General features: G+C 42.4%; 1 protein-coding gene across 1 annotated transcript in view; it reads right to left on the bottom strand.

The window, feature by feature from the left end:
* Positions 1–1,011: 1,011 nt before the first annotated feature.
* LOC144829485 (COMM domain-containing protein 5-like) overlaps positions 1,012–27,291 on the bottom strand; it is a 110,262-nt gene continuing 83,982 nt past the window's right edge. The window contains exons 6-7 of the mRNA XM_078688675.1: positions 9,253–9,328; positions 1,012–1,292 (exon numbers count right to left, since the gene is read on the bottom strand). Of these exons, the coding sequence (XP_078544801.1) occupies positions 1,191–1,292; positions 9,253–9,328 (178 nt within the window). The 3' untranslated portion in view covers positions 1,012–1,190. The remainder of the gene's footprint in view (positions 1,293–9,252; positions 9,329–27,291) is intronic.

Genomic DNA, 27,291 nt, shown 5'->3' with positions numbered 1-27,291 from the left:
GCAGAAGCCAAGCAGTTGTTACGGGAGTGGCGCATGGTGTCAGGAGTGGCCCCCGGCTGGGTAAATGACCGTTCTTCTCCAAAGGAAAGCAAGCACACTCTGAATACAGATCCAAGAGTGTTTAATCCAAACAACTCCAGCATCTGCAGCGTGTTTCGGATATTCAGCCTTGCTCATGCATGAGGTGGCTGTGAAACGAACATCGTAAATACAAAATAGAACGAAAAACATACAAAAAGGACTTACTATGAGCGGCGCTCGAAAGTTACACAATAAACTGCCGCCATCTGGACCTAGTGGCTTGTATACACATGGTAGCAACAATATTCACTTTATAATGTCAGTCACATGAAATTGACAAAATAATCTCATGGTAATTCAAAACAAACATTTTACGATAGAGGTACAGTACTCAAATGATCAAGACAAGCTACAGAGGCTTTAAAACCATGTAAATTCCAACTGAAGTAAGGTGTAAAACCTGAAACTCGACAAGCGACTGACAATATGAAGTAAATATTGTTGCTACCATGAGTATAAAAACCACCAGTTCTAGATAGCGGTATTTTATTGTGTAGGTGCCCAGACCCTGGACTGTTGACCCGCTCATTGAGAAACTTATCACACTATGGATTCACTGATTGGAAGACATTGGCCAAAAATACCTCACTGCTTAAAGCAGGGAATTCTGTGGTAGTAATCTAAAGATCACAAGTAACTCTCACAACCAGATCAATTTCACTGAGGCACAAAGATCAGAGTGCAACAGCCATGCTTTGGCTACAGACCTCCAAGAAATGATAATGTTCAAATGGGGAATATTACAAAGGGGTGACACCCACCATTCACTAATCATACAGAAAAAGACTATTTCATGGTTCTCACAGCTGAAATTAAAACGTTCATGAAGGCATTTAAAAAAACACAAGGAAAAATGCTATTTACAGTGCAAAGTACTACCACACATTTTCTATTCTGATATAAAAAGTAAATTGCATGTTAACATCAGAGTTGAAAGATAAGGGATCAAACTTTATCAAAAGTAACTTCAAATTTACTAAAACAGTTTTGTCCATTTACACATAAGCTTTCAGTTGCAGAGACAAAAATTATTTGTTGGTCTTATAAAATACACATTTATGAATCTCATAACTTGGTTTTAGATATGTTCTGGTAAATGCAGGCACAGGTCAATCCTTGATTTTAAGAATGCTTCTTTTCTCCAGATCATTCATTTCCTTCAGTAGCAGGGCTACATTGTATCTTAGCTCTTGAAACTTTGTAACTGGAACCTAAAAAAAAAAGCACACACAAATATGGCGAATTTAAAATATATATTACCAGGATTCAGTGACTATGTGCTTAATTTTTCCTGAGCATGTGCACATAAGGAGGTGCTACTCATGGGTAAGCACTGGACTCTGCTCACAGGACTAGCTAACACAACATAAAACCACTGACCCACTCAGCCATGTACGTTTACCAAGGCTAACATAAAAAAACACACACAAATAAAAATAAGAAAACAACATCTTCCACAAATGCTCCCCCCAAGTGCTCTAACTTACTCCAAAATAGTTACAACAGAGGTCTCCAACCTTTTCTGTAGCGCAGTGAAAATCCCTGTGAGCTACTGAAGGCCAAGCAACTTACACATTGTTACCAGACACCTCCACAACCAGCTTCATTGACTTTAAGCTTATGGTCCATAGAGCCAAATACTATGGTTTGAACAAAATACTTTGACATGGGCACTATGGCAGAAGTGCCATGTGTGCGAGGTAGAGTGTGGTCTTTAGGGATGTATGAACATGTGTTTGTATTAATGGGATATATGTGTATGTATGACTGAGAGACTGTGTCCTATGTACTTGCAGCACGGGACATACCTTATGCCATATGTGGCAGAGTTACATGTATAACACAAACATATAACCATTTTTTTTTAATGGGAAAAATTTAAAGTGCAGAAAAATATTCTTCACAAATGCTAATAATATGGAATATTGTTGTGCACTTAAAATAATGGCTACAATCTTCAGTTATAAGTATGGCATCATGTCTACCAGACACTGAGAGCAAGACGTCTACTTAGTTTAAAGGCAACACTTTGAAATGGGAGAAAATTAAACTAAATAGTTAACTTTATATATATTTGGATTCCACAAAACTCCTCATTTAAATTTTCTCCCATTTCCAAGTGTCACATTTACAAACAGCAGGCATCTTGCACCAAGTGGCCTGTAGACAGTGTGCTATATTTATAACAGAAAAAATACAGACCTTTGTTTATATGGGAGGAATTTAAAGTGAAGAGAAACACTTCATAAAACATTAAGACTTAATTGGCTGAATTGAGAGTGGAGAACAACATTAAGACTTATTGTTTCATCGAAATATTTGTCTTCACTTTAAATTTCTCCCATTTAAAAATAAAAGAAATCTGTTATAAATATGGCACAGTGTTTATTGGCCACTGGGAGCAAAAGGCCTGCTGTTTGTAAATGCAATACAGGGTACCAAATTAAAATGAAGAGTTAATCAGTAAGGTAACGTTTCTTTTTAATTTTCTCCCATTTAAAAGCATGCCTCTGTTGTTCATGTTCAGTAAGTGATCGAAGTTTACACTGCTGCTACCATGCTGTGTGCGTTCAGCAGAAATGGGAAGCTTGCTCTACAACTGCCTTTTATGTGAGAGGATAAGCTTGTTTTACTGTTGTGATGCAATATCTGTTCTTCGAGGAGGTGAGCTTGCACTGCTGCTGCCTGATTTGAAACAGTCTTTCAAAGAGAATAAGTTTGCATAGCTTCTGTTCAAGCACTATGCGTGTACGGCTGTTGCTCTGCTGCACCTGTTCCAAGAGGAAAGGGCATTTTCACTGCTGTTGTCCCATCTGTACCTGTTATGGGGCTGGGAGCAGTGTGCCCAATTGTTGGTCCAACTATGACACCATACTACAGGTACCCTGGTGGAAACAGGACTCGTGAGTAATAAAAAAGCACCTGTTTTCTATCGACAAGGGGAGATTGCCTTTTAAGGACAAAACCCCTCATTCACCTGACAGGTGACATGCTTTTTCATAGGGCCCCTCCTCACATCCGTAGCCATGGGCCACAACCCTGCCCTGAAAGGGAGCTCTGGAGTGTTCAAAGTGGGGTCCTGCGTTGAATGAGCACAGTGGAAGAGGCTCAAGAGGGTGACCTGAACCATTTGCTATCAGTTGCTGGAAGGATACCTTGAGAGGACCTATATTTCAGCATAAAGGTATGAAGGGGCATAACATAAAAAATAGGGAGGTAGCTAAGCTGTATATATGCTAATTGTCACATAAGTAGGGTGTAGACTAATTGGTTAGGGACAAGGGAGTAAGTAACCAGAAAACAATTATCCCCCACTTATAACCATGTTTAAAGTGACCATGAGAAAACATGCAATGTGTCCAAACTTCCCTAGTGGAGATCTAGGGCGTGAGCTTCGTACAGAACAATTATTGAAGAATTTAGCAAAAAGCTTCACATTTTCCAGGCATTTCTCGAGGAGTGCTTAAAAAGAAATCAGGGTCTGCTTACCGTGGCTGAACTGCGACAGTTTTGTGTGGGGTCCTTCCAAAAAGCTAACGATGTCTATAACTTCAATCCATCCAATTGGGGCATCCATGCAATTTACCCAGATCACTGTGCGTATTCATCTACTTTGCCATTTCCTCTGCCATGTTCGTTTTTCTGGTTTTAGGGTCTGCATCACAGCACAGATGTTGCCAGACAATGTGAAAGGAGTTTTGGCTCCACCCAAACGTTGGCAGACAGGAGTACAGGTTCTGATTAGGCAGAAGTTGTGGGCGACCACAAACAAAGTGCCCTCCGCAAGCAGCCTAATCCGGATTGTTCAGGGGCAAACCCATGCCATTAAAGTGTACTAGATAATATATGGATTTTTCTACTGGCAGCAACACATATGGGAGGAGGGCAGTCATTAACATACAAAGATTTATAATTTTAGGACTGGCTTAATAGTGCATTCATAAGCCAAACCTACTGGCATTGCCAATGCTTGTTCAAGTTTGAAATGCAGCCGGCAGTGCGCATGAAATTATTTATTCGTTACATATCTGTAAATAAATACTGTGGGTAATGATGATCTATGATGACACGTCTCATCATTAAATACAGCATTGTTTTGGTGAATTCGAGCATTCAAAAACTATCTTGCTTTTTAGGTAAGAGACTGGCATGGCCAGTGGTTAATTTAAACCGGTAGTTGCCAGTGGGGCCCACCAGCACTAATTTTTGGGGCCGGTGGGGCCCATTTGGCATTTATTTTTCCTTATCAGACATCCCCCGAGAACAGAAGAGGTGAAAACACACAAATGGGAACGAGAAGGTGGAAAAACTGCCAACGAGGGAGAAAGCAGGAGCCTGCAAGAGTGAGATAAAGGGCAGGGAGTGCCTGGCAGTGGATTAAAGAGGCCTTAGTTGGATTCAGGACTACTCAGCTTTGGTATTTGGCGCGGAAACATTTAATAGCACTAGACGCTGTCTTTTGAGCAGCGCGTTGGGGCACCAGCACTCCTTATGTTACAAATTAAGTACTGGCACGGCAAAGTTCAACAATCTGCTAGGCATATTTTAATGCTCTTTTGCGTTCAACCTCAACTGCAAAATCATGGAAGAAAAATGTACATTTCTAAGTAATTCAACCTTATATGTGAAGGAATGCAGTTTTGCAGCAGTAACTGTATATTTGTTTATGCCAATAATTATTTTTAACTTTAATATACACCAGAGAGAAACATTTAACAAATGGATGGTGCTCATTTCTAGTATTGCGTGGCATGTAATGTGGCAACAAGTGTGTGACTGCTGCACTCTCCACTCACAAAAGAAGCTGCAAAAGGTCCTCTGAAGGTCCTTGCACTGCTTGCCAGTTCTTAGCAAGGGCTCGGCTCTCTGCCCAGTCCTATTTAAGGGACACGCAGCCAATCAGGACACAGCACACACAGTAATACAGTAAACATGCGCCCCCAGACCTGTTTCTGTAAGCTGTACTCCTGGCCAAAGTGTTTAAGCCCTTGGGTGCGGCCGCGATTCTGCGCCTGTGCGGCACATTCCGATCGCGGGTGCGGTCATGACGGCCGGGAGCCGTCATCAGCACACGAGCACTATGTGCCATGACGGCTCCCGGCCGTCATCAGCATGGAAGGGGTTAATTAAACTAACTGTTCCTGTTTTGCCAAGCACCCTTTTCAAGGTAAATTCATATTCGAGCAACACTGAAAATTGATTCAGCTGATATCGCAATAAAGGTAAATGGTAGAGTTATCCAGCCTTTCTGAGTCCTGCCCTGCCTGACTACAGCATCTAGACTTCCTCACTGGTTGATTTGGAGGCCCTAAAAAATGAACCTTGAATCAGGTGAGGCTGCCAATCTATTCAAGTGACAAGGCGACCATGGCGGCTAAAACACAGCTTTTTCCTGCTATGAGCTTTTGGTGCAAAAACCAGCTGCTTCAGCATGAGCTTAACAATGACATATCCTACTTCGAGGGACCCTCACCAGCTTCAACCTTGAACCTTACTCCACTGAAAGAGTTTGAGCTTCAAAAAGTAGAGTAAGTCCTAAGGTAAACACTTTGACCAGTGTGACTTTCTTGGTGCAGCCGGACTCTGCTCCTTGGCGGTTGCCCACTAGGTCCTGTCAACCGTGAATTGCTAAATGACATTGGCGCTTTATGTTGTCTAGGCACTTTTTGCCTAAACACTTCAAACATGTATTCTCCAGTTCTCCTTATGCAACCTTGATCATTTTAGCATATTTTTACCAGTTCATTTGTTCTCGTTTTATCAGTTTGGGATTTTTGTATTGACTTTTAAAATAGTTGGTACTGCTTAAGCTTAAAACACGTTTCTCTGGGGAATGTCTGCAGCTTGTGCCAGAGTTACCAGTGGTTGATCAGAGAGATTTCTTTAGGAATTGCGGTTTAGCCTAATTAATGTATGTTTATTGAGTTGGTGAAGTAACTCCCTTCACAAATTAATAACCCGCTTTCCGACATGCAGTCTCCAGATAAAGCCAAGAGCTAAATGATTTCAACAAATGGTACTATGTTGCAATATGAGCGGCAGTACCAAGTCTTAAAACAGAAAATCGAGGAAAACGCTGCACATTTAATGTGTTTTCACAAGCATGGTGGGGTTGGGCAGCAGAAATGGAGTATAACACCACATTCTACTTCAAGCTCCATTCTCAACTTTCAAGGCACAAGGTGGACTTAAAAAGTCAGGGACATAGCAGATCACAGGCTGAGGCCTGGCTTTTATTTGGCCAATTGTTTGTGCTTGCTTCAGTTTAGCAACTCATGTTAACTGTGAATACCCTGTTTGTCCATATGAGCGATTCAGAGAAAGAAAACATTGATCTTTCAGAGCTACAGCAGCGCTGCCAATAAATAAATAACAGTTATTCTTACATTTTGATCTTAAGATGCAGTTCAATAACATACAAAAGACTTTCAAGCTCACTAAGAGAGAAAGGAAGAAGTAATTAACTTACTAAGAACATAAAGTGTTAAGCTAGAAGACAGGTGTTCCTCAAAATCAGGGTTCTGAAGTTTTGAAAAGAGGGGCTATTTTTGATGTGTAAAAAGAGGACATGCCATACTCTCAGGCTGTTGCTTGAAAAGAATCTACTTTCCTGAAGTGAGGAGTTGAGAGGGATCTTTAGCCTTTGCAGTAGAGACAGCAAGAGCCTCTAGAAAAGAAACGTTTCTGGGCGGAGTATTTTGGAGTTATGTGGTTCAGTGCCTTAAAAGTAAACCAAACTACACTGTGCATTACTTGGAGCCTCCGGTCCTTCTAACATGGTCGCTAGTTAATGACCGGACGCCCTGTTTGTAGCTATCATAGCTTTTCAATTTGATGTCGACAACGCGAGGACCTTGGCCAGATCATTCGGACGCTGGTCGTTCTGGCAGTTCCTTCCTCCAGAAGCCTTTTTTCGGGTATTTTGGGAACAACACTTTTGTAAGTCTACAAGACCTTCCCAAACCATTTATCTACTCTCGGTTCGTGAAGCCGGTCTGACTTACTTTTTGGCACTTTGGGGCACCCGTACTCTGTGCACAACGTGACTGGGCCATACAACGCTACTTAACGTGCAATCCCCGGTGCACTGACTAACTTTAGGTTGAAGGAGGAGGGTAGGTCTAGGGATAATGTCCCGTGCTAATCAAGTGAGTGCCTTGTGCGATTACCTGTCATTTATGGAGTTGTACTATATATTCTGCCAGATATTTTTCTAACACTTTGGTACTTTCTCTGGGGCTATCAGCTGACCCGTAGCAACGCCGGGACCCACTGTCTGACCCAAGAGGCAATTCATTCTCATCCTTCGGGTAAGGACTTGAGGAAAACACGTTTTTACGTGTTGATTGGACTGATCTTTTGGGGAATTTTTTCCAATACAACGTCACCAGTTCTCTCCTATGCTATGTCACCATTTATTTTATTGACCATTTGCAGCCACCTGTATGTGCTATTTTAAACATGGGGTGTGCAATTGATATTTTCTGTGAGTGCTGTTCTTAAGAAAGGTTTCCCAGTTTGGAATAGAACTCCACTATTTAGGGAATACATTCAAGCAGTTACTATGAATGTGTAGTAGCTGTTTCCTTTATTAAATGGTGGAAGGTTCCTCCTCAAGGTGTAATACCTGCTGAATTTTGCTTTGTTTACATCTTTGTTTGCACCTTTCTCTACTTGGAATTCGCTCCCTGCATCAAATCAGGTGCAGTATTGTACTTTACAAGTGGCCACCCTTCCATTCAGAGGGTGTCTCACTGATTAATATAGGGTATGAGTATTTCATCTTCGGTCCTGATGAAATGCCATTTTACCCTCCTGGAAGACTAAGGCATGAAACATGTTGACCCACTTTATCACCTTGATTGATAGCTATTATGGTACATTGTTACTAGAAGATAGCTCCTCTTTTTTTATTTAGACAAGGTACCTGTACCCCATAAAACTCTCCTTAGGTTACCGTAAGGCTTTTTTATCCACACCCTTATCATCACCCTATTCTTTACATGAGTCCTTCTCATGCACTCCTCATTTAAGGGCTACGACAGATCAAAAGATCTCTGATAAAGAGCCCCAGGCCCGTCAGGCATTGCAGTGCCGGCTTGACAAGGAGCGCCCGATGAAAATGATGCATGACGCCCTACCAGGTGTGTGACGGCATCAAGATCTGACCTTGCGGGTCCCCTGGGATCCCAGAGGTCGGCTTTTCAATTCCACCGGTCTGTAGACTCTCCCACTTACGAGGAACTACTACCCCTGATAAGTTTGATACAGCATTCTAGGAGGAGCATGGATGCAGGAACTCTTCAAATATTTACCTCCACGACCCTCCTGTGTTGACATAGGTTAAAGGTAAACCAGACAGTTCTCATGATGCAGCATGCCTCGATTGGGAGGCATTCTTGACCACATATGTGACAAAGCTATAAAACATTTTTCAAAACTATATTTTATTGGATTCTGTGCTGCAGGATAGCAGTACATAACACAACATAACAATGTCAAGACTGAAGTCCACGAAAAAGAACCATTATGCGTATACCCATACCTTCCCTCATTTCCATACCCGCCCCCACAAGTACTCTTCTCTCCCCCGAAAAGCAGGGTCCAGTCTGTAGTGGTTTGCAGTCGGTTATCACTTGTAGGTGCAGATTTCTGTTTCCAGTTTTGCAGCCCTGGTGTGATACTGCCCCGTTATTATGCCCACCACCTCCATATTTTCATGTGATTTGAGGCAACCTCATGCTTTATACACCGGTTAACCCATACCCATCCAGTGGTCTTACCCTTTCTGCCTCTCTTCAAGGGAAAGGAGGCTGGTGTTCATTTTTCCAATGGCGAGCGATATAACGTTTCGCCACGGTTAATACTAACTAAAGCAGTGTCAATTTGGGACAGGTGCCGTCAAGGTCAGGGTTAATGAGTAAAAGGACTAATTTAGGTTCCAACCACCTACTCCAGCCCAGGGCCGCACCAAAGCAGGAGAGAACCCAACCCCAATATGGTTGCATCTTACATAGCTCCAAGTTGTGTGGAGAAAGTCTACTTCCTGTGTTGAAAATCTGAGGCAAGTAGAGGACGTTATTAGACAAAACATTTTATTGACTTGCAGTTTCCCAACAAAATATAATACATGCCAGGAGTATAAAATAAATGTTATGAACCAGGACCTACCTCAAAGCGATGAGCTGTCCCATTGGAAAGCTTCAGCTGCATCAATATGGAAGGCTGCAAGGCACGGGCCAATGAGCTGAAATAAATCACACTGTTTTTATTGGGAGAGCAGGGAACCATGAGCAGCACATTTGGTAACAGAGATTTATCCACTAGAATACAACCGTAAAACAGTGGACATCACTGCATTACATTCTATTCAGATACCATGTTTTAGCTAGCAATTAGGTCTACATTGCCAGAACTTGAAACGCTGGGATTGGTTTTCTGAGGCTTTCACCAGGCAATGCGTTCTGGGAGTTGTGGTAGTTTTTGCCTCAGTTGAATCAACTGGCCTAAAGTTCAGAACCACTTTGTTTTTTCCAAGGATAATCTAGACAAGAGATGTGTACCTTGTGACTCTGAATCAACCTATAACACTAAGCACCAGGGGTGCACTAGTGATGTACTTCAGAGTGATCCCTTGGTGATAGACCTCAGAGAAGCAATGAGTGATGGGCATCCAGGGAGTAGTATATGATGTAGATATCAGGAGCACAGGACTGTGTGCACAGTGGAGATGTGAAGCATTGTCCATCACAGTACAATGGGGCCATATTGAGTTGTGTACAAGAAAGAATCATATCAATATCCTGCAACAAAGATATTGGACAGCAGCATTTTGCATGATGGGGTTTGCAGGCTTATTGGCAGAATGTTAAAATCAATACCATAAGCACTAGAGTGCAAAGTTTATTTGGCTAACATACCAGTGCTGACGGAAGGTGTCAAAGATCACATGGTCTACAAGACAAATATGGACAATTTATTTCCACACAACTTAATCTTTATGCTGGTCAAACAAACGATCCAATTACATCAGCGCGACAATAATGTATAAAGAAAACAATGACGTAATGGTGTACACATAAATAAATATTTTTTTATGAAATTAATCAATGAAACATCATATCCGTTATACACGATTACAATCCAAATAACATTTTCGGATTCAGCAGTACATCAACAAAACCAAACTGGCGCCACCTTAAGATCCTTATATACACATATACGGATCACATGAGGCACTTAGCTGCCACACAGGTGACTAGATAATGCATAATGAAATGAAAAAGCAAAGTTTTTGGTTTTATGACAATTTGACGTTATTCGGTTGCACTTTTCAAGTGAATAAACACATAGCAAAAGAGCAGACAAGACGTGTGTGAGCCGAGACCCTCACAGCACTATCAGTGGCAAGATTCTCTTAAGTGGATTCTCACGTTAAGTTTCTTTCTTAAAACGTTAACCTGAGAGCCAACCACAAGAAATCTCACTCCTGGGGACTATTACACCCATCCCCGTCCTCCAAGGAGGGAGCAAGGAGTGTGTTTAGCAGTCCGATGGCATGACCCATGATCTCTGCGCATGCTTCTCAAGAACAGAGCTAGTCTCGTTTGAAAACACTTAAAATTTCACATTAAAAGACAAAGATTAAAATAAGTTCTCGTGAAAAATATGCCTAAATTTGAAGATTTGCAAATCACACAGCTTTTCGCATGATGTTCCATGACTCGAACATAACTTTAAGCTTGATGAACAGATTGTGTCAAATGGATGGTTTAAACTAGCAGCGTTTGAGATGTGTGGCCAGATTCTGCAATGCTCGATTTACAGGCGGAAGGGCTTAGGAGTTGGAATGACTAAGGGGGTGCTGCGGCGTCCTGCAGTCATGCACATTGTCTTGGGGCTGGCCAATGGTTGACAGGGGTGCGGTCTACTATGCTTTACACAAGGGGGCTGCTCAAGATGGTCAGCCTCGCTCCCCAGTACATCAGGAAGTGGCTTGGCCTTTCTCTGGTTTACCAAGTACAAGTGGTACCTACGCCGCGCTGCAGAGCGCTCCCTCAGGGGGATGGCTATATGGGAAGAGACAGCATATAACAGACTACCATAGCGTTTGACATATCCACAAGAAATGTCAATCACCTGCGGCACTTGAAACTTGCAACCGACTAAAAGGCCCCCTGCAATAAATTGTTGTAACAGGACATGCAACAGATGACAGTCTTTTTTTAATGAAAATTTATGCCAACAGCAAAAAGTATGGCATCACTCAAATGGATTTTGTTATGATTAGATTTCTTTCCCAAAACTGACAAAACAAGCAAAACAACAAACCCTAGAGGTGACAACGTGAAAAAATGGCTCCCAGCTTGCCACTGCAGTTTAAATCTGCTAAATCAACTTTGCCATTTAAACTAACAGCAAAGCCGAAACCTGTTTTTAATATATATATATATATATATATATATATATATATATATATATATATATATATATATATATATATATATATATAGATAGGTCACCCTACAGCAGGTTATCAAGTCCCAAAGCAGGGTGCTGTATATTAAAAAGTAGATGTATTTTTATTTGTCCTAACAGTAAATACCCCAACTTGTCATTTTTACTGCGGAAAAGTTAACTCCAATGTGCTCTCTTCTGAATAGGACTCCTTAAGTAGAGAACTTCAAAGTATCAAACTAATTGTTACATTAAACTCAACTTGATGCCCAATTTGAATTTAATTTGCATTTCTTAAAAAAGGTACCTTTTAGAAAGTTGCCACTATGTTGCCTAAGTCTTCCAGTGGTTGCTCACAGATGGTGACCACAAGACAGCCTGGAAAAGTGTGAACGATTCTGAGAAGCTCTAACAATAGAGGCCTGCTACTGGAAGAGATGACACAGCGTGTGATACCAAAAGGCAAGCTTCAAAAGGGTAACTTGCCTTTAAACGGCAAATGGTGGACACACACAAGAGGGGCTGCTCTTTTATTGAGCAAGATGGGTTGTTGTCGGCTTTAGAAAGGAGAGACCAGATGCCAAACCGGTTTTCCGTGGGCATGTAGCCCTCAGGTAGCCACGCCTCAGCGATAGGCTTCCATGCTATAGACACCTAGAGAGGGGTTCTACCATCTTGGGAGTGGGCAGACAGTACACTCTGGGATAGCTAGATGCCACACATTGCAAGAAGCCGTCATCAGGTGAGGAAGGTCCTAGTACCCCATTGGCTAGTAACTGTTGCATCCCTCAAGGACACTTCCCAGGCATAAATGTGGCACCCCTGGCACAAAGACCTCAGATCACTTCTAGACTGAAGGACTGCCCTGCTGTTCCCTGGACCTGGCAAGAGAGGGCGCACCAACTGCTGGACGGTATCGGCTTGTCCTTGGACCAGCAAAGAGAGGTCTGTGTCTGTGGTGCCTATCTCATGGGCAAGTCACTCCTGAGACCCAGACAGAAGAGATGAACTCCAAGGGTCAGTTGGCTGACTTCCTGTTACAGCACCACAGCCATCAAAACTGAAGAAGCCGGTTTTGGCCAGTCAATAGCCACAATTGCTTGATCACCACGGACTGCCAATGTGCAACCCGGATGACTAAGTCCTGATCCTGAACACCTGCACCCAAGTCAGCCGGACCTAGGAGAGTCTTCGGAGTGCAGTTTGGTCGCCCAAGATAGACACTAGCCTTCACCAAAGGAAATTGCTGCTTTCAATGTGACTGGAGACCAATAGTCAAGTTGCAACAGGACTTTTGCTGGTCCAAAAGGGAACATGAGGGACATCGATGCATGTGGCCAAAGTCGCTCCACCTGGACCGTGGATTGAACATTAGCCCTAAGAAGACCCCCGTAAACAGTATATCATCCTCAGCGTTATAAAGTATCTTCAGCATCCTGTATCGCTCCAATCAAGCTATCCATTAAAGTCTAGGACTGTTTGCACACAGAGGCTGGAACTGGACTTGAGACTGCCTTGGTGACAGGGTTACTGTCCTACTACTTCTCAATGGCCCCACTGGCCTCCCCCCACCGGAATTGGTCGCCCAAAGAGGGCCGGAATAGCTGAACATAACTGTCTAAAAGTTTTACAAAGTTTCCAAACTTTGTTGTTACCAGTATTTATTCATGTTTTTGAGTGAAAAGCTGTGATTTACGATTTACTTAAAAATGTGTATCTACGGAATCCTCCAGTAGATGTTCTTTGTTTTGGTGTCTAAAAATTTATAAAAATAAGATCTATTATCTATACTAATATAATAAGGAGAGAGCCCAAACCTTTGAGGCGGGTAATCCCAGGAACCACAGCACCAATCAACACCCAATACAGCATTGGAAAGGACAGTTGCAGCAGATGGACATAGGCTATACAGCTGGCCACCATATACATTATAAGGGGGAAAGAATGTTAGAGGAAAAGTAGTCCGTTGTGGGCGTGGGCGTTCTGCTGGAAAGCCATGGTCGTGTGCATGGGCGTGTGCATAAAGCGATGGGCGCGGCATGCTGGGACTGCCGTCCCGATACGAGGGGGAGTTGCATTTACCATTTGGGCGTGTGCATAGAGCGATGGGGGCGGCCTGATGGGACTATGAGGGGGCGTTGAATTTACCATTGTTGTGGGCGTTGGCCGTTAACGCGATGTGGGGCGTGTAATTTCAGTCAGGTGGAGCCGAGCCATCCCAATACGAGTGGGCGTTGTCCCAATACAAGTGGGCGTTGCATTTACCATTGTTGTGGGCGTTGCACGTTGACGCGATGTGGGCGTGTAATTGCCGTCGGCTGGAGCGGAGCGTCAGGTGGAGCGCACAAACACGTTCGCGTCTGCAGCGGACACAAACGTTCCCATATTGCATTGAGGACACGGCTTCACAGTGGACGCATTCTTCTGCAGGGGCTGAGCCGGGTGACGAGGCGATTCTGAGTCGCGGGGCCTGAGCCGGGTGATGGGGCGATTCAGAGTACGTTTTTTAAAAAATGGGGGGGCTTGAGCCGGGTGATGGGGCGATTCAGAGTAAGTTTTAAAAATAAATTGCCTTGCAAATTGAAAGCATTGCAGACCTTCTATTTCATCCCCGGACAACGTCGGGACGGGCTGCTAGTTTTTTATAAATTGGTATTGGTATTTCTTTTGTGTTGCATCACTATTTGTTTTGGTACTTCTAAATGCTTTACACTTGTTCTTTCGTTTAAGTGTGACAGCTCAAAGCCACAGCAACCCAGGGTTGAGCCAAGTTTGAACAAACGAGCCTGACTGGACCCAAATTGATAACATAAGTGTATTCCACAGGGAGGTTGTACAACCACACCATATAATACACCAATTTTCTTACAGATGAATGCTCCATTCCTGTAGCACGACTGAGGCAGCTCAATCAATTTGCAAAGCTAGAAATTCCACCCTTCTTGCCTCACAGTCCAAATTAGATCCAGAAGTAAATTAAGCTAATTAAGTACTAAATCAAGTAAATTAAGCGTTGGCATATTTTAAAAGTAAAAAAACACAACTAAAAAGTTAATGAAGTAAGATGGTGTAATACATATTAGAACATTGAAATGTTGAGAGCTTTATTGAAGGCAATGGGGTGGCACTGAGCTTATAATGGCTGGTATAAGCCTTCTGCTCCAAATGCTTGTTTTTCTATTACTCCCTTTTTAATTTAGAACGTTTTACCCTCAGTGGGTGGAATGTTCAAATTGCCTTATAACGCTTGTACCTCGGGCTGTACCAGTTGTTAAAGTCCCTCTCCCTCATTCTACAGCCGCAGTTCAGGGCCTTTAACAACTGTTATAACCCTCAGCCACAGGCTATAAGGCTATATTTGCTTCAACAAACAATGGAAAGAATTGAAAAATACATCTGGCCATCCCACTTCCTTTTATGCCCCATGTTTAAGACTTGGAAAAACAATTAAATTATGGTGCAGGCAACAAGAGCAGTTAAGCCTTTCACGTCATCTTTAGGCACCCTCTTGTTTTCCTCAGTTTAACCATTTAATATTAATCAGTCATCACAAAAACAGACCGTAGCCTCAAGAACCACCTAAGGTGATCCATCCATGCATGAGTGTCTATCAATTTTAGGAGATATCAAGAATTCAAAGCAATAGTAAACCTCCATTTTGCACCATTCATTATTGATGCTCTCCCAGTCACTGGGGACTAGAGCGCTTTGTTGAAGTTGATACTGCCAAATTTAATTTCACAAATTAAACAATGTGATGACAATGCAAGGGGAGGGCAGCAGCTGGATTATTTGCAATGTATCTGCTTCTCGATGATGAAGATTTTACTGCAAAGGCGCGATGATAAGTGGGGATCATTGTGTTATGCACATCTCCATCTTCATGTACTAAACACAGAGTAGAACATTAAGATAATGCCTAAACCCCATAACAAAGTTAGGACACAAGGTTACTCAAGCACACAAACCCCACAGATGACCTATTCTGCACTTATCACTTCAACTGCATCTGGGCATCTAGTGATCAAACTACAGTTCCAGATAGGTCCACCAGCCAGTCTCATAGCGCTACAGCAGAATTTAACTACACGCAGGCCTTTAAATAGGTTAAACATCCCTTCCTGATTTCATTCCATTTTCACCAACCCCTAACAGCTCGCTCTCAAGGACAAGCTTTATGTCGGGCTCTGATCTTCACTTTATAATCTTGCTTTAGACTGAGCATGTAAAGTAAGCATGTGGCACCTTGACTCTCACATAACTGCCATTCATATCTGAATGCAGTCAGCTCTTCACAACCACCCTGGATAGTTTCCTAGATTGACTTTACACCATTAGGCATTTCGAAATACCAACAATAATACTAACTATCATGATAATTATTATAAACTAACTTATGTAGTGCTAGTCACTAAACCATTTTTCTGAACCTTGAGTCTGCCTTTAAGTATTATTTACGGAACTCTTCCAATATTTTGCAGGCTGTAGCATGACTTCTCTTACTCAAGAGGCCTATTACCTTTTCCAAGGCCATCTACTGGACATAAAACACCCGCTGGGAATAGGCCTCAACAGAGAAGCATAATCACTCCCCTCCTCCTTCTCATTTGCTCCGTCACCAGTCACAAACTCCCAGCTACGTCCTCTTCTTCTCAGTTCACTGTTCCCAAAACCAAAAGTCTTGACAGACAATCAAGTGCACACTGGCACACTCTTGGGTAACTTGTGTTCCAGTTCAGGGACTGCCTGGCAGTTCGGCTCAACTGTTCTTATTGGAGCATGCTCAAGACTGATTTACATATGGCTGGATCCAAACTGAAGTGGCATGGTGGGCAAAAGAATGACGGGTTGTAATGCTATCCGGAGCGATTGCCAGTTGTTACTTATAGACCTAATGCAAGTATCCTAACATCACCTTCTGTGTGTTTGCGACAACAGGCTAAACAGCATCAAACACAACCAAACACCATTTGGTGTTATACAAAGGGTAGATGCATTTCTTTAACTCACCAAGCAAGCAATATTACTATTATTATTTCCGTAATATACTTTAAGTATGCGCAGTTCTGATGGTAGCTGCAGGAGAGTTAATTCTCTTACTAGCCCTCATCTCAAACTTTCCTTTTGTGGTGACCCAACATGCAGGACTTTATGCTGCTCCCTAAACTTCCTTGAAACAGTCAGATCATATAATCCATATAATACGTTACATACAATTATTCACACAATCGTACTGAATATGCTTTCTCATTTCAAATGAATATATATTTCCAGAGCTACATTTGTTTACAGCCGTAAAATCATTAAGCACATCCCCTCCATTCAATAAGTAAAGCAAACTCGATTAAATTATAACATCGCCTGATCTCCAGAAAAATGAGTGAGTAGGGCTTTATTCTGTATTTGGGACCACACTCCACACTTCTATAGTGCCAAAAACATATTTTACTGGCCCCATTTGTAGGTATTGCCTAGGCAGCGCAAGTGCGGTCTCTTCAAGACATACTGTATCTACTTTGTGGGCTGACAGCCCGCCCATCGCTTTTCATTCGTTTATTAGTGCTTCCCTGCTTCTATGTGGATAAGGTGTGTTTTTCCCTCCTTATGGTGTCTTGCTCCCTCTCACTGAGCTGGCACATATTATGTGTATCCTTTCACTTTGCTCTGCCAGTGTGTTTATGCAAACTACTTTTTTGGCTGGTTTCTGCTCGTCTTGTAGGCAGCCTTCATTTTGTTTTGTTTGTTGTATATTTCATAAAATGGCTGTATTTTTTATATGTGAGACTTGTAAATAGGTTTTGGCTGCACAGCGCTAAAACACGTCGTAACATTTCCTGCTGTATTTTACATATGTGCTGCCTCTAAATAGGTTTCGGCTGCACAGTTCGAAAACACAATGTAATGTTTGCCGCTGTATTTTAAATATATGTACACACCGTAACGTTTGCTGCTGTATTTTTTTTCTATGTGTTGGTTGTAAATCAGTTTCAGCTGTACATTTGCCTTGACAGCATCCATTTTGTTTCCTTGGTTGTATAGTTTATAAACACGCTGTAACGTTTGCTGTGGCAGCATCCATTTTGTTAACTTTGTTCTATATTTTATAATCAGCTGTGTTTTTTATATGTGTTGCTTGTTTTGTGTAACCTTGTTGCTTCCTTAGGACTGTGGGGAGTTTGCAGGGGCAACACCTTTGTTTTTATGATGTGTGGAGGCCCTCCTGTTGAATTCTTCTTCCAAGGTAGAAAAGGCCCATTTATTATCTGTCAGGAGCATGTTTTGTTGGAAAGAGTTAGTTTTACTTTTGTTCCCAAGTGACAGTTTCTGGTGTCATGTGTGTCATGTTATACTGCACCTGCACAGGTCCTGCTAACTCCAGTTCTGTGCAGGCACTGCGTACTACTGTGGCTACACAGGCGCCACCTGTTCATTATTACTGTATTTGCACTTTTTCATCCATTGTTCAAGTGTTCAAGTCCTGTGAAAGTTTGGAAGAGAATCTGCAAAAGGAACCAATATACTTCTATGGCTGCACACATGCCATTTGTTTATTTTGTACTGTGGCTACCATTTTTTTGGTGCAGTTTTATATAGCGCAAACTCGACCTGATGGTATTGGAGTGCTTTACATAAACACCAGTTACTTTGCACAAGGACACATTTGTGTTTTTTAGGCAGAGGTCGAATAAGTGATTTGCTCATTTAAAAAGTGCCAAAGATGAGCAGGGCTTTCAGTTTAGCGACTTCACATGTAATTAATTGTGTTTACTTCAGGAAAACGTTTTAAAATGCTAAATAAACGCCAGTGTGATTGTTGCTGCTCTCTTATTGATTCAATTGGAGCAAACACTACATTTCCCAGGATGCATTAGATTGCCCTTCAAAGCTTGGGACTTGTTTTCTATGCAACCACAGATGTCCAATAAGACTCGCTTGACCGCTTAAGGGATAAAATGAGTGATCAACAAATTGTACGTGCTTTCTATTGTTGAAAGTTTCCAATTACCCTAATACGATTTTATTTTCATTAATTTTGAATTGCTGCCTTAAATAAAGACTAGGAGAGCATTGCATCCCACAGCTGTTCTAAGCTCAGAAGTAACATTCAGACTCTTTTCCACAGATTATGACTTGAAACAGTAGTTTGCAATTCCTGCCCCAGGGTTAACTTCAGGGTACCACACGAGGCTGCTCTAGCATCGGGCCAGCTATATAATTTATCAGTGTTCAGAGTTGAATATTGTTGACATCATTAAAATTCCAGCTGACTTTGGGCCTGTGAAACAAAGTTCAAAAGATTAAATTGCTTCCTGAAAAGTTACTCATGAACAGATTACTAGTGGTCTTCTGCTTCGGAGATAGCCTGAACTGACATATAGCAAGATTTAAACACTGCTCAAGCAATTTGGCTTTTGTAAATTCAATACATAGTTCACAGCGGGAGGTGTGTTAATTCTGTCATCGTATTGTATTAAGCATAACTTGCCACTAGGCTAATTCTTCAGGCTGTTTAATACTCTAATGATACAGCCGCACACAGAATGTTCTAGTGCTGCTGACTTACAGTGAGGCACTTTTCTTTCTGTCTGTGCACTAAAAAGTCTTGGAATTTGCCCAATTTTTTTTATTGAGGCAAGCATGTATTCTTGAATCAGACTGCATGACCCAGTGTATAATAATAGTATAGCTCCTCAATCCCTGGCGGCACAGCATAATGTGCTGCATAGCTAAGCACTTATAAGGTCCAAAAGGCGAGACCTATTGGCTATGTCAATGCTTGTTAGAATGGGGAAGCTGGTTTAACCACTTGGATGCTAAGGCCTATTCCATCGTTGCCATGTAATTTCCATTGAAATGAATGGCATTTCCATGACGAGCTGAGCTCGTCATGAGCATCGAAGGAGCTAAACAAGAAGAGATCAGCTTGCTCAAGGTATTGGTCTAGGTGGGGACAGCTATCTCACCTTTTTGTGGGCTGCCGTCATTTCAGGTAAAATTATAACCCGCCTGCCTCCAATGATTTAATTTGAACATGGACCTAGAATTGTTTTTCTGGATTATACTTTTCTTGAATTGTATTCAGTCTTATAACAATGACATTGGTTTATTAAAACAACTTGATTTTAAACCCCTCTCCAATCAACTGTGACCTTAAGCAAGGGTTTTTTCCTTGGGTACCGAAAACCAACTTGCTCTCCGAGTGGCCACTATCTGACACAATATATTACAGTAATTCTACTTGTATTTACCTTCGGCAGTGTCTAATATACGTGGTTGGCTACGTTTCGGGGTTCATTTCTGTATTCTTCTTATATGTTGCATTTAATTGCATATATTTCCGCCTCATCATGGTAAAAAATTATACTCCTATGTTTGGACTCAAGGTAAAATTTAAGTCGCGAAGACTAGGTGCACTTGAAAAGTACTTAATAACCAACTGTTCCTCTTGGTGCTGATAGGTTTCTTTCTTATGGCATTGTAACTGCTCTAACAATGAATCAGACCGAAACATGTAGTTTCTACTAACTTTCGCATACCCTTGCCTCTCTTGGTCGGAATTGTGATCCTTGAGAATGCTGCATGGCACCTTTTTGACCACATGTAAATATCCTTGTATTTGACTATCAAAACTGGCTTTCTTAGAATCTCCTTGTTTTCACTTAAATATCCTCACATCAAGTTGCAACTAAACCTCGTACCCTTAAACTTTGCTAATAGGTGTTACTTTTCTCTAGAGTAGACAAAGCAAACATTACATTTTTATTATGGATCTTAAAAGGGAGAAAACTTAAATAATATAAACTAGTATGCAAATAACCCTATCCTGATCCCATGGAATAATAATTATAACAAAACAGCAGATTTCTGATAAGAACATAACAAGATCCACAACAATAATCAGACCAATAGCGAGTGAAACTTGCAATTGCATAGCCAATAGTGTTATGTTGTTCCTACAAATCTATATAGGATCTGCACGTTTAGACAACATGAACTGAGGGATTGGTGTACAGACTGGTTCCAGACACCTCCAAAGGATATGTTAGTGTGTTAGTCAGCTAGCTCACAGTACCACTATGAGCCCCTCTTACCAAGGAGCGAATAGCTCCATGGAAAGAATCGAACATGACAACCCTAACTCCTCAGAGATTGTGGAAACAGTACAGTACTTTTCGCTCAGTCACTCGTGCTCATTTTGTCTCAGAGATATATTCAGAATAAACGATGGGGATATTTTCAATAAACATTTATTGAGCCAGCGTCATTTTAGTATAAAATATGTGTGCTGTGACAACCATAAGCAAGAAAGATACATACGGTTATTAGCACCAACTGAGTAAAGAAGAGGTAGAATTCTACCATAGTACTAAACCAATGAATATATGCAGAAATAAGATAGATGGCAATAATAATACGTACTCCTACGATGCAACCCTAACTAGATGTACCTAAATGTACCTAGCATGTATGTAGGTGTAGAGCCAAGAATCCCCTTAGGATATAGCCAACCCCATTACCTGATGTGGGAGAGCGAAGGACCCCATCTTAGTCTTGAGATGGACACCCCGCAAGGGATGTCAGACCGTTGCATGCTGGAGTGTCTGCTTCAGAAACCTCAGTGTCTCGCGTCATTGTGTCAGCATGGAAGTCTTTTTCTCCTCTGGTTGGCCCAGTGAAGATGCAGTGCTTATATACCTGAAAGGTACCCTCAAGGGTTCTACCTAGAAGTGTACTATTGGCATGACGGGCAAGGATGACAATAGAGGTTACCCTTGTACAGAGTTATTATGCAGAAGATGGTAATCCTGCTGTGATACAGAGAATCCTCATGCATAATACATGAGGCTAGTTTTTGGAGAAAACCACACGACAGGCATGTGGCACCTAACTAGGTAAAAAGTCAGTGCAAGACCCGTTATGTAGAGCAATGATAGGACAGATGCAGGAAAAGGTTTTGTAACTACCTAGGCCTATATCTGGGTACATTGGGGTTCATAACAATAGATCTTGCTTTGGGACCTTATAAGTGTGTAGCCATGCAGCACATTATTCTGGGTGTAGCAGCATCAACAAAACACAAGACCATAAGCTAGAAAGAAGCTGTTGTGATACATTAGTGATTGGCTTGAGATTGCATTGGTGGAATAAGGCTTGTATCAGGTCTAATGTCTGCACCATAATTTTCATTCAATACGGGTAGGAACAAAGCCACTTTTTAGAATTATTTCTCTTGTATGGACTTTAGAGTTATTTCATTACCTGGCTCCGATGTGCCACTAACCGCCTCGCCAAGCTATGGTTTAAACTTTGAGGGATGCTGGAGAACTGGTTATAAAGCCCAAAGGCAGGCTGCACACATAGACGTCGCTGCTGGTTTAGCTGCGCCCCCATGCGGTACAGCATCAAAAAGGTGCAACTACAACATGTAATACAAACCTTGAGAACACACATGCTGTGCATGAGGCAATTTCACTGTGCACATGCAAGGTACAGGATAGTGTGCTGAGAGCACACAAGACACGGGACAATGCTGCTGAGAACACACAGGGCATTTGGCAGTACTGCTACGCATGCACAGGGCTTTTGTGGTACTGAGCACACATCGAAATGGGCAGCGCTGCTGAGCACACACAGGACAGTTCTGCTGAGAATACACAGGGCAGTGCTGCTGAAAACACAGGGCAGTGCTGCTGTGCACACACAGAAACGGGGGGTGCTGCTGAGCCTACACAGGACAGTGCTGATGAGACACACAGGGCATGGGCAGTACTGCTGCGCACACAGAAACGGGAAGTGCTGCTGAGCAAACATGGAACAGTACGGCTGAAAACACACAGGGCAGTGCTGCTGAAAACACACAGGGCAGTGCTGCTGAAAACACACAGGGCAGTGCTGCTGAAAACACACAGGGCAGTGCTGCTGAAAACACCCACAAACAGAAGGTGCAGCTGAGCAAACTGGAATGGGTATGCCCAGACGTGGGTCCCGTGCACTCCATGGCACTGGAGTCAAGCAATGGCTGGGTCCAAACTGGAATTGCATGGTGAGCATAACAACGATGGATTTATGCCCAGACCTCTGTACTGGGGTGAATGTATGACATTGTTCTGCATTCTGTCCATCAATTGATCTTTGAGCACACACGGGACACAGAGGTAAGGCTACAGAGCAAACACAAGGCATTGAGCAATGCTGCGGAAAATAGAGAGAAACAGACCCTGGTAAAACTATTGACAACATAACAAAGGATGACCTTGAAAAAGAGATTTCAATTACCGAAGTAGAGCTAGCACTATTAGAACTAGCCTCTGGTAAAGCTGCAGGGCCAGACAGAATTCCACTGGATCTCTATAAACTGCTGAGTAATCTAATTGTACCATATCTACTAGATCTTTTTCTCGGCGTACAATGGCATGGGAAACCGCCGGAATCATGTAGGCACACGAATATTGCTATCTTTCCCAAAAAAGGTAAACCACCCAAATTAACATCATCATACCGCCCAATTTCACTTATCAACTCGGACTCTAAGATCAATGCCAAGGTCTTGGCCAACCGGCTTGGTAGGATCATCGAACATCTGGTCTCCCCCTGGCAGCACGGCTTCACCCCCGGTAAGAGCACGACTGACCACACTCGTAGAGCCATCTCCCCATTTGACATCACAGGGGTACAGGGGGGCCAGATGTCGATGATCCTATTAGACGCGGAGAAGGCCCGGCCTTTATTAAATCCTTCAAAGCACTCTATGTTGATCCTAAGGCTAAAACTACTGTTAACGGTAGAGAGTCAGAACCTATCAACATTCAAAGGGGCACGCGGCAAGGATGCCCGTGCTCCCCAATTCTTTTCGCTCTATACATAAACCCACTTATCATTAAGCTTCTTACCTCCCCACTAATCGAACCGGTTAGTGTCGGCACTTATAACACCAAAATACTTGCCTATGCCGATGACGTGGCGGTATTAACACCAAACCCCACCGAGGCAATTGAGGAGATAGAATTAATCACTCGATCCTATGGTTTATACTCAGGATATTCCCTGAACCAAAATAAGACGATGGTTATATGTACTGAAAACACACCTTTTGTAAGTCCCTATAGAGTCAACCATGCGGTTTACTTAGGAGTAACCAGCTCTCCTAAGGTAAACGAAATAAATCATCTTAATTATGACCCTCTCATTAAAAAAGTTAAAAAAGATCTTGCTAGAGTTAACAACTTACACCTAACAATAATTGGCAGAACAAACTACCTTAAAATGAGCATATTTCCCAAAATCTTATACCTATTTCGGGCAATTCCGTTTCTGGTTGATGTTGGAATAATTAAAGCCCTCGATTCTTCCATGGTAAGATTTATCTGGAACTATGGCAAAATCAGAAGGGCTCTTCCCAAACTAACTCTACCCCAACAAAGAGGAAGGCTGGCAGTACCAAATTTAACATTCTATTCATGGGCAACACTACTACAACAAATGATTACCCTCTTTGATGCTAAACCACCAATGAATAATGGCCTAAGCTGTTTCATACCATCAATATATGAACTTCTATTGGGAGGAAAAGCCAGAGGTCTTCTCTTAAAACAAATTGAGCCATCTTACTTAAAAAAAATAAAATTTAAGACTATCACGGATGCATGGAGAGTTTGGAAGAATACCACGAAATATCTGAGTATATCTAAATACACCAAATATACTCCACTCTGGCATAGTTCAATAATCCCGACCCAACTTAATGATAAAATCTCGAGGAAATAGGAGAACTTAGGGATAGTGACACTAGGAGATCTTCTTCATCAGGATTATATACTGTCTTTTGAAGAATTATGCCAAAAATATCAAACTACCCGTACTGACTACATGAAATTCATACAAGTATATACATCTATTAGACAGATCCTACCTAGAATAGAACTGACGGCTATCCCAATTCTAGAACTAATACAGAAAAGGGCAACTAGGATAGGCAATATCTATGAAATGCTTATAAACAATCAACCTGACGATTTAGAACAAACGGAAAAACGATGGGCCTCTAAGCTATATAATCCAAATATCGATATTGATAAGTCCCTGATGTTATCATCTAAATTACTGCTAGCATCTAACCTAAAAGCACAAACCTTTAAGACAATTTATGATCTTTACTTTACCCCTGCGAAATTATTCAGCTGGGGAAAAAGAATAAATGATCAATGCCCGAGATGCTCTCTCAGCCCAGCTAACCTGATACATATGCTCGCTGACTGCCCTAAATAAGACTCGATCAAAAAAAGGATGCTCAAATATTGGGCTGGAATTTTTGGACACGAGCTCAAAATATCATCAACACTATTAATCCTGGGCCACGATGATTCTTTAGGGTATACTAACAATGAAGCATCGACCATATTTGTTGGGACAGCAGTATATAGAATACTTTTGACAACACAGTGGAAAGATACAGATGCCCCTACCTTTCAAGGATGGCTGAACAGACTAATAGGAATTTATAAACAGGAGACTGCAATTTATAAAACCAAATGGAAAAGACTACGATCCCTTGGGGCTCAGGTATGGGCCCCAGTTGCCACCTGGTTTGACAACCAAAGAAACTCATAGCTTCTAAAGATGTGATACCTTCTTTTTTTTTTTTTCTTTATTTCTTTATTTACCCATTCACATGTTATACATCTGCCATTGTCATATACCTGCCAAACTCTGATTCTTTTGGAATTGATCATTTACTTATTATATGTACTGTATGAGTTGTATATTTATGCATTTGCTTAAATAAATATAAAAAAGAAAAAAAAAAAGAAACGGGCAGCGCTGCTGAGCACACACAGGACAGTTCTGCTGAGAATACACAGGGCAGTGCTGCTGAAAACACAGGGCAGTGCTGCTGTGCACACACAAAAACGGGGGGTGCTGCTGAGCCTACACGGGTCAGTGCTGATGAGACACACAGGGCATGGGCAGTACTGCTGCGCACACAGAAACGGGAAGTGCTGCTGAGCAAACATGGAACAGTACTGCTGAAAACACAAAGGGCAGTGCTGCTGAAAACACACAGGGTAGTGCTGCTGAAAACACATACGGCAGTGCTGCTGAAAACACATACGGCAGTGCTGCTGAAAACACATACGGCAGTGCTGCTGAAAACACATACGGCAGTGCTGCTGAAAACACATACGGCAGTGCTGCTGAAAACACATACGGCAGTGCTGCTGAAAACACATACGGCAGTGCTGCTGAAAACACACAGGGCAGTGCTGCTGAAAACACACAGGGCAGTGCTGCTGAAAACACACAGGGCAGTGCTGCTGAAAACACACAGGGCAGTGCTGCTGAAAACACAGGACAGCGCTGCTGACACACAGGGCAGCGCTGCTGACACACAGAAACGGGAAGTGCTGCTGAGCAAACATGGAACAGTACTGCTGAAAACACAAAGGGCAGTGCTGCTGAAAACACACAGGGCAGTGCTGCTGAAAACACACACGGCAGTGCTGCTGAAAACACATACGGCAGTGCTGCTGAAAACACATGCGGCAGAGCTGCTGAAAACACATAAGGCAGTGCTGCTGAAAACACACAGGGCAGTGCTGCTGAAAACACACAGGGCAGTGCTGCTGAAAACACACAGGGCAGTGCTGCTGAAAACACACAGGGCAGTGCTGCTGAAAACACACAGGGCAGTGCTGCTGACACACAGGGCAGCGCTGCTGACACACAGAAACGGGAAGTGCTGCTGAGCAAACATGGAACAGTACTGCTGAAAACACAAAGGGCAGTGCTGCTGAAAACACACAGGGCAGTGCTGCTGAAAACACACACGGCAGTGCTGCTGAAAACACACACGGCAGTGCTGCTGAAAACACACACGGCAGTGCTGCTGAAAACACACACGGCAGTGCTGCTGAAAACACACAGGGCAGTGCTGCTGAAAACACACAGGGCAGCGCTGCTGAAAACACACAGGGCAGCGCTGCTGAAAACACACAGGGCAGCGCTGCTGAAAACACACAGGGCAGTGCTGCCGAAAACACACAGGGCAGTGCTGCCGAAAACACACAGGGCAGTGCTGCGGAAAACACACAGGGCAGTGCTGCCGAAAACACACAGGGCAGTGCTGCTGAAAACACACAGGGCAGTGTGTGGTGTTTTAGTCATACATACATGAAGAGATGTAGCCGAGGCAGATGAGGTAGAGTTGAGAAGTAGGTTTATTTAACCATAGATATAGTTGCAGGAAGTATTAAGCTGGAACAAGCAGCCCCACCAGGAGCAGCCTCTTAGCTACTCAGCCCATACTCCAACTGTCAAACCTCATCCCAGTCACACAAGCATTCCATCCATGTCAATCACACTCACATTCTAACCTGGAACACTCACACTGGCTGAGTAGCTAGATGCAGAGAAGTGCAGCAATATAAATACTAAACCCAGAATACTACACATCCTCTCCCTCTCGAAATGGAAAACAAAAAGAACCTGAGAGCGAAGAAGAAAACTATTCAAAATCAAAGTATACAGTAGTAATATTTGAAAACTATCCACAATCAAAATTTACAGTAGTAATATTTATCCGTGAACCCAGGGATGAGAAGGACTTCACACCACGAGAGGGTAAACAGACAAAAGCCAGGAAAGAAGGAAGAATGAGACAGTAAATACTAATACTAACACTGACACCATCCTCCTCCTTCAATACTGAAGAAAAAGAAAATTGAAAATTGAAATATGAGAGACGAACTCACAAAT

This window comes from Lissotriton helveticus, chromosome 4_1, assembly GCF_964261635.1.
Source record: "Lissotriton helveticus chromosome 4_1, aLisHel1.1, whole genome shotgun sequence".
Taxonomy (NCBI): domain Eukaryota; kingdom Metazoa; phylum Chordata; class Amphibia; order Caudata; family Salamandridae; genus Lissotriton; species Lissotriton helveticus.
The sequence above is the reverse complement of the archived record's forward strand: the minus strand, read 5'-3'. Positions and strand labels throughout refer to the sequence as shown.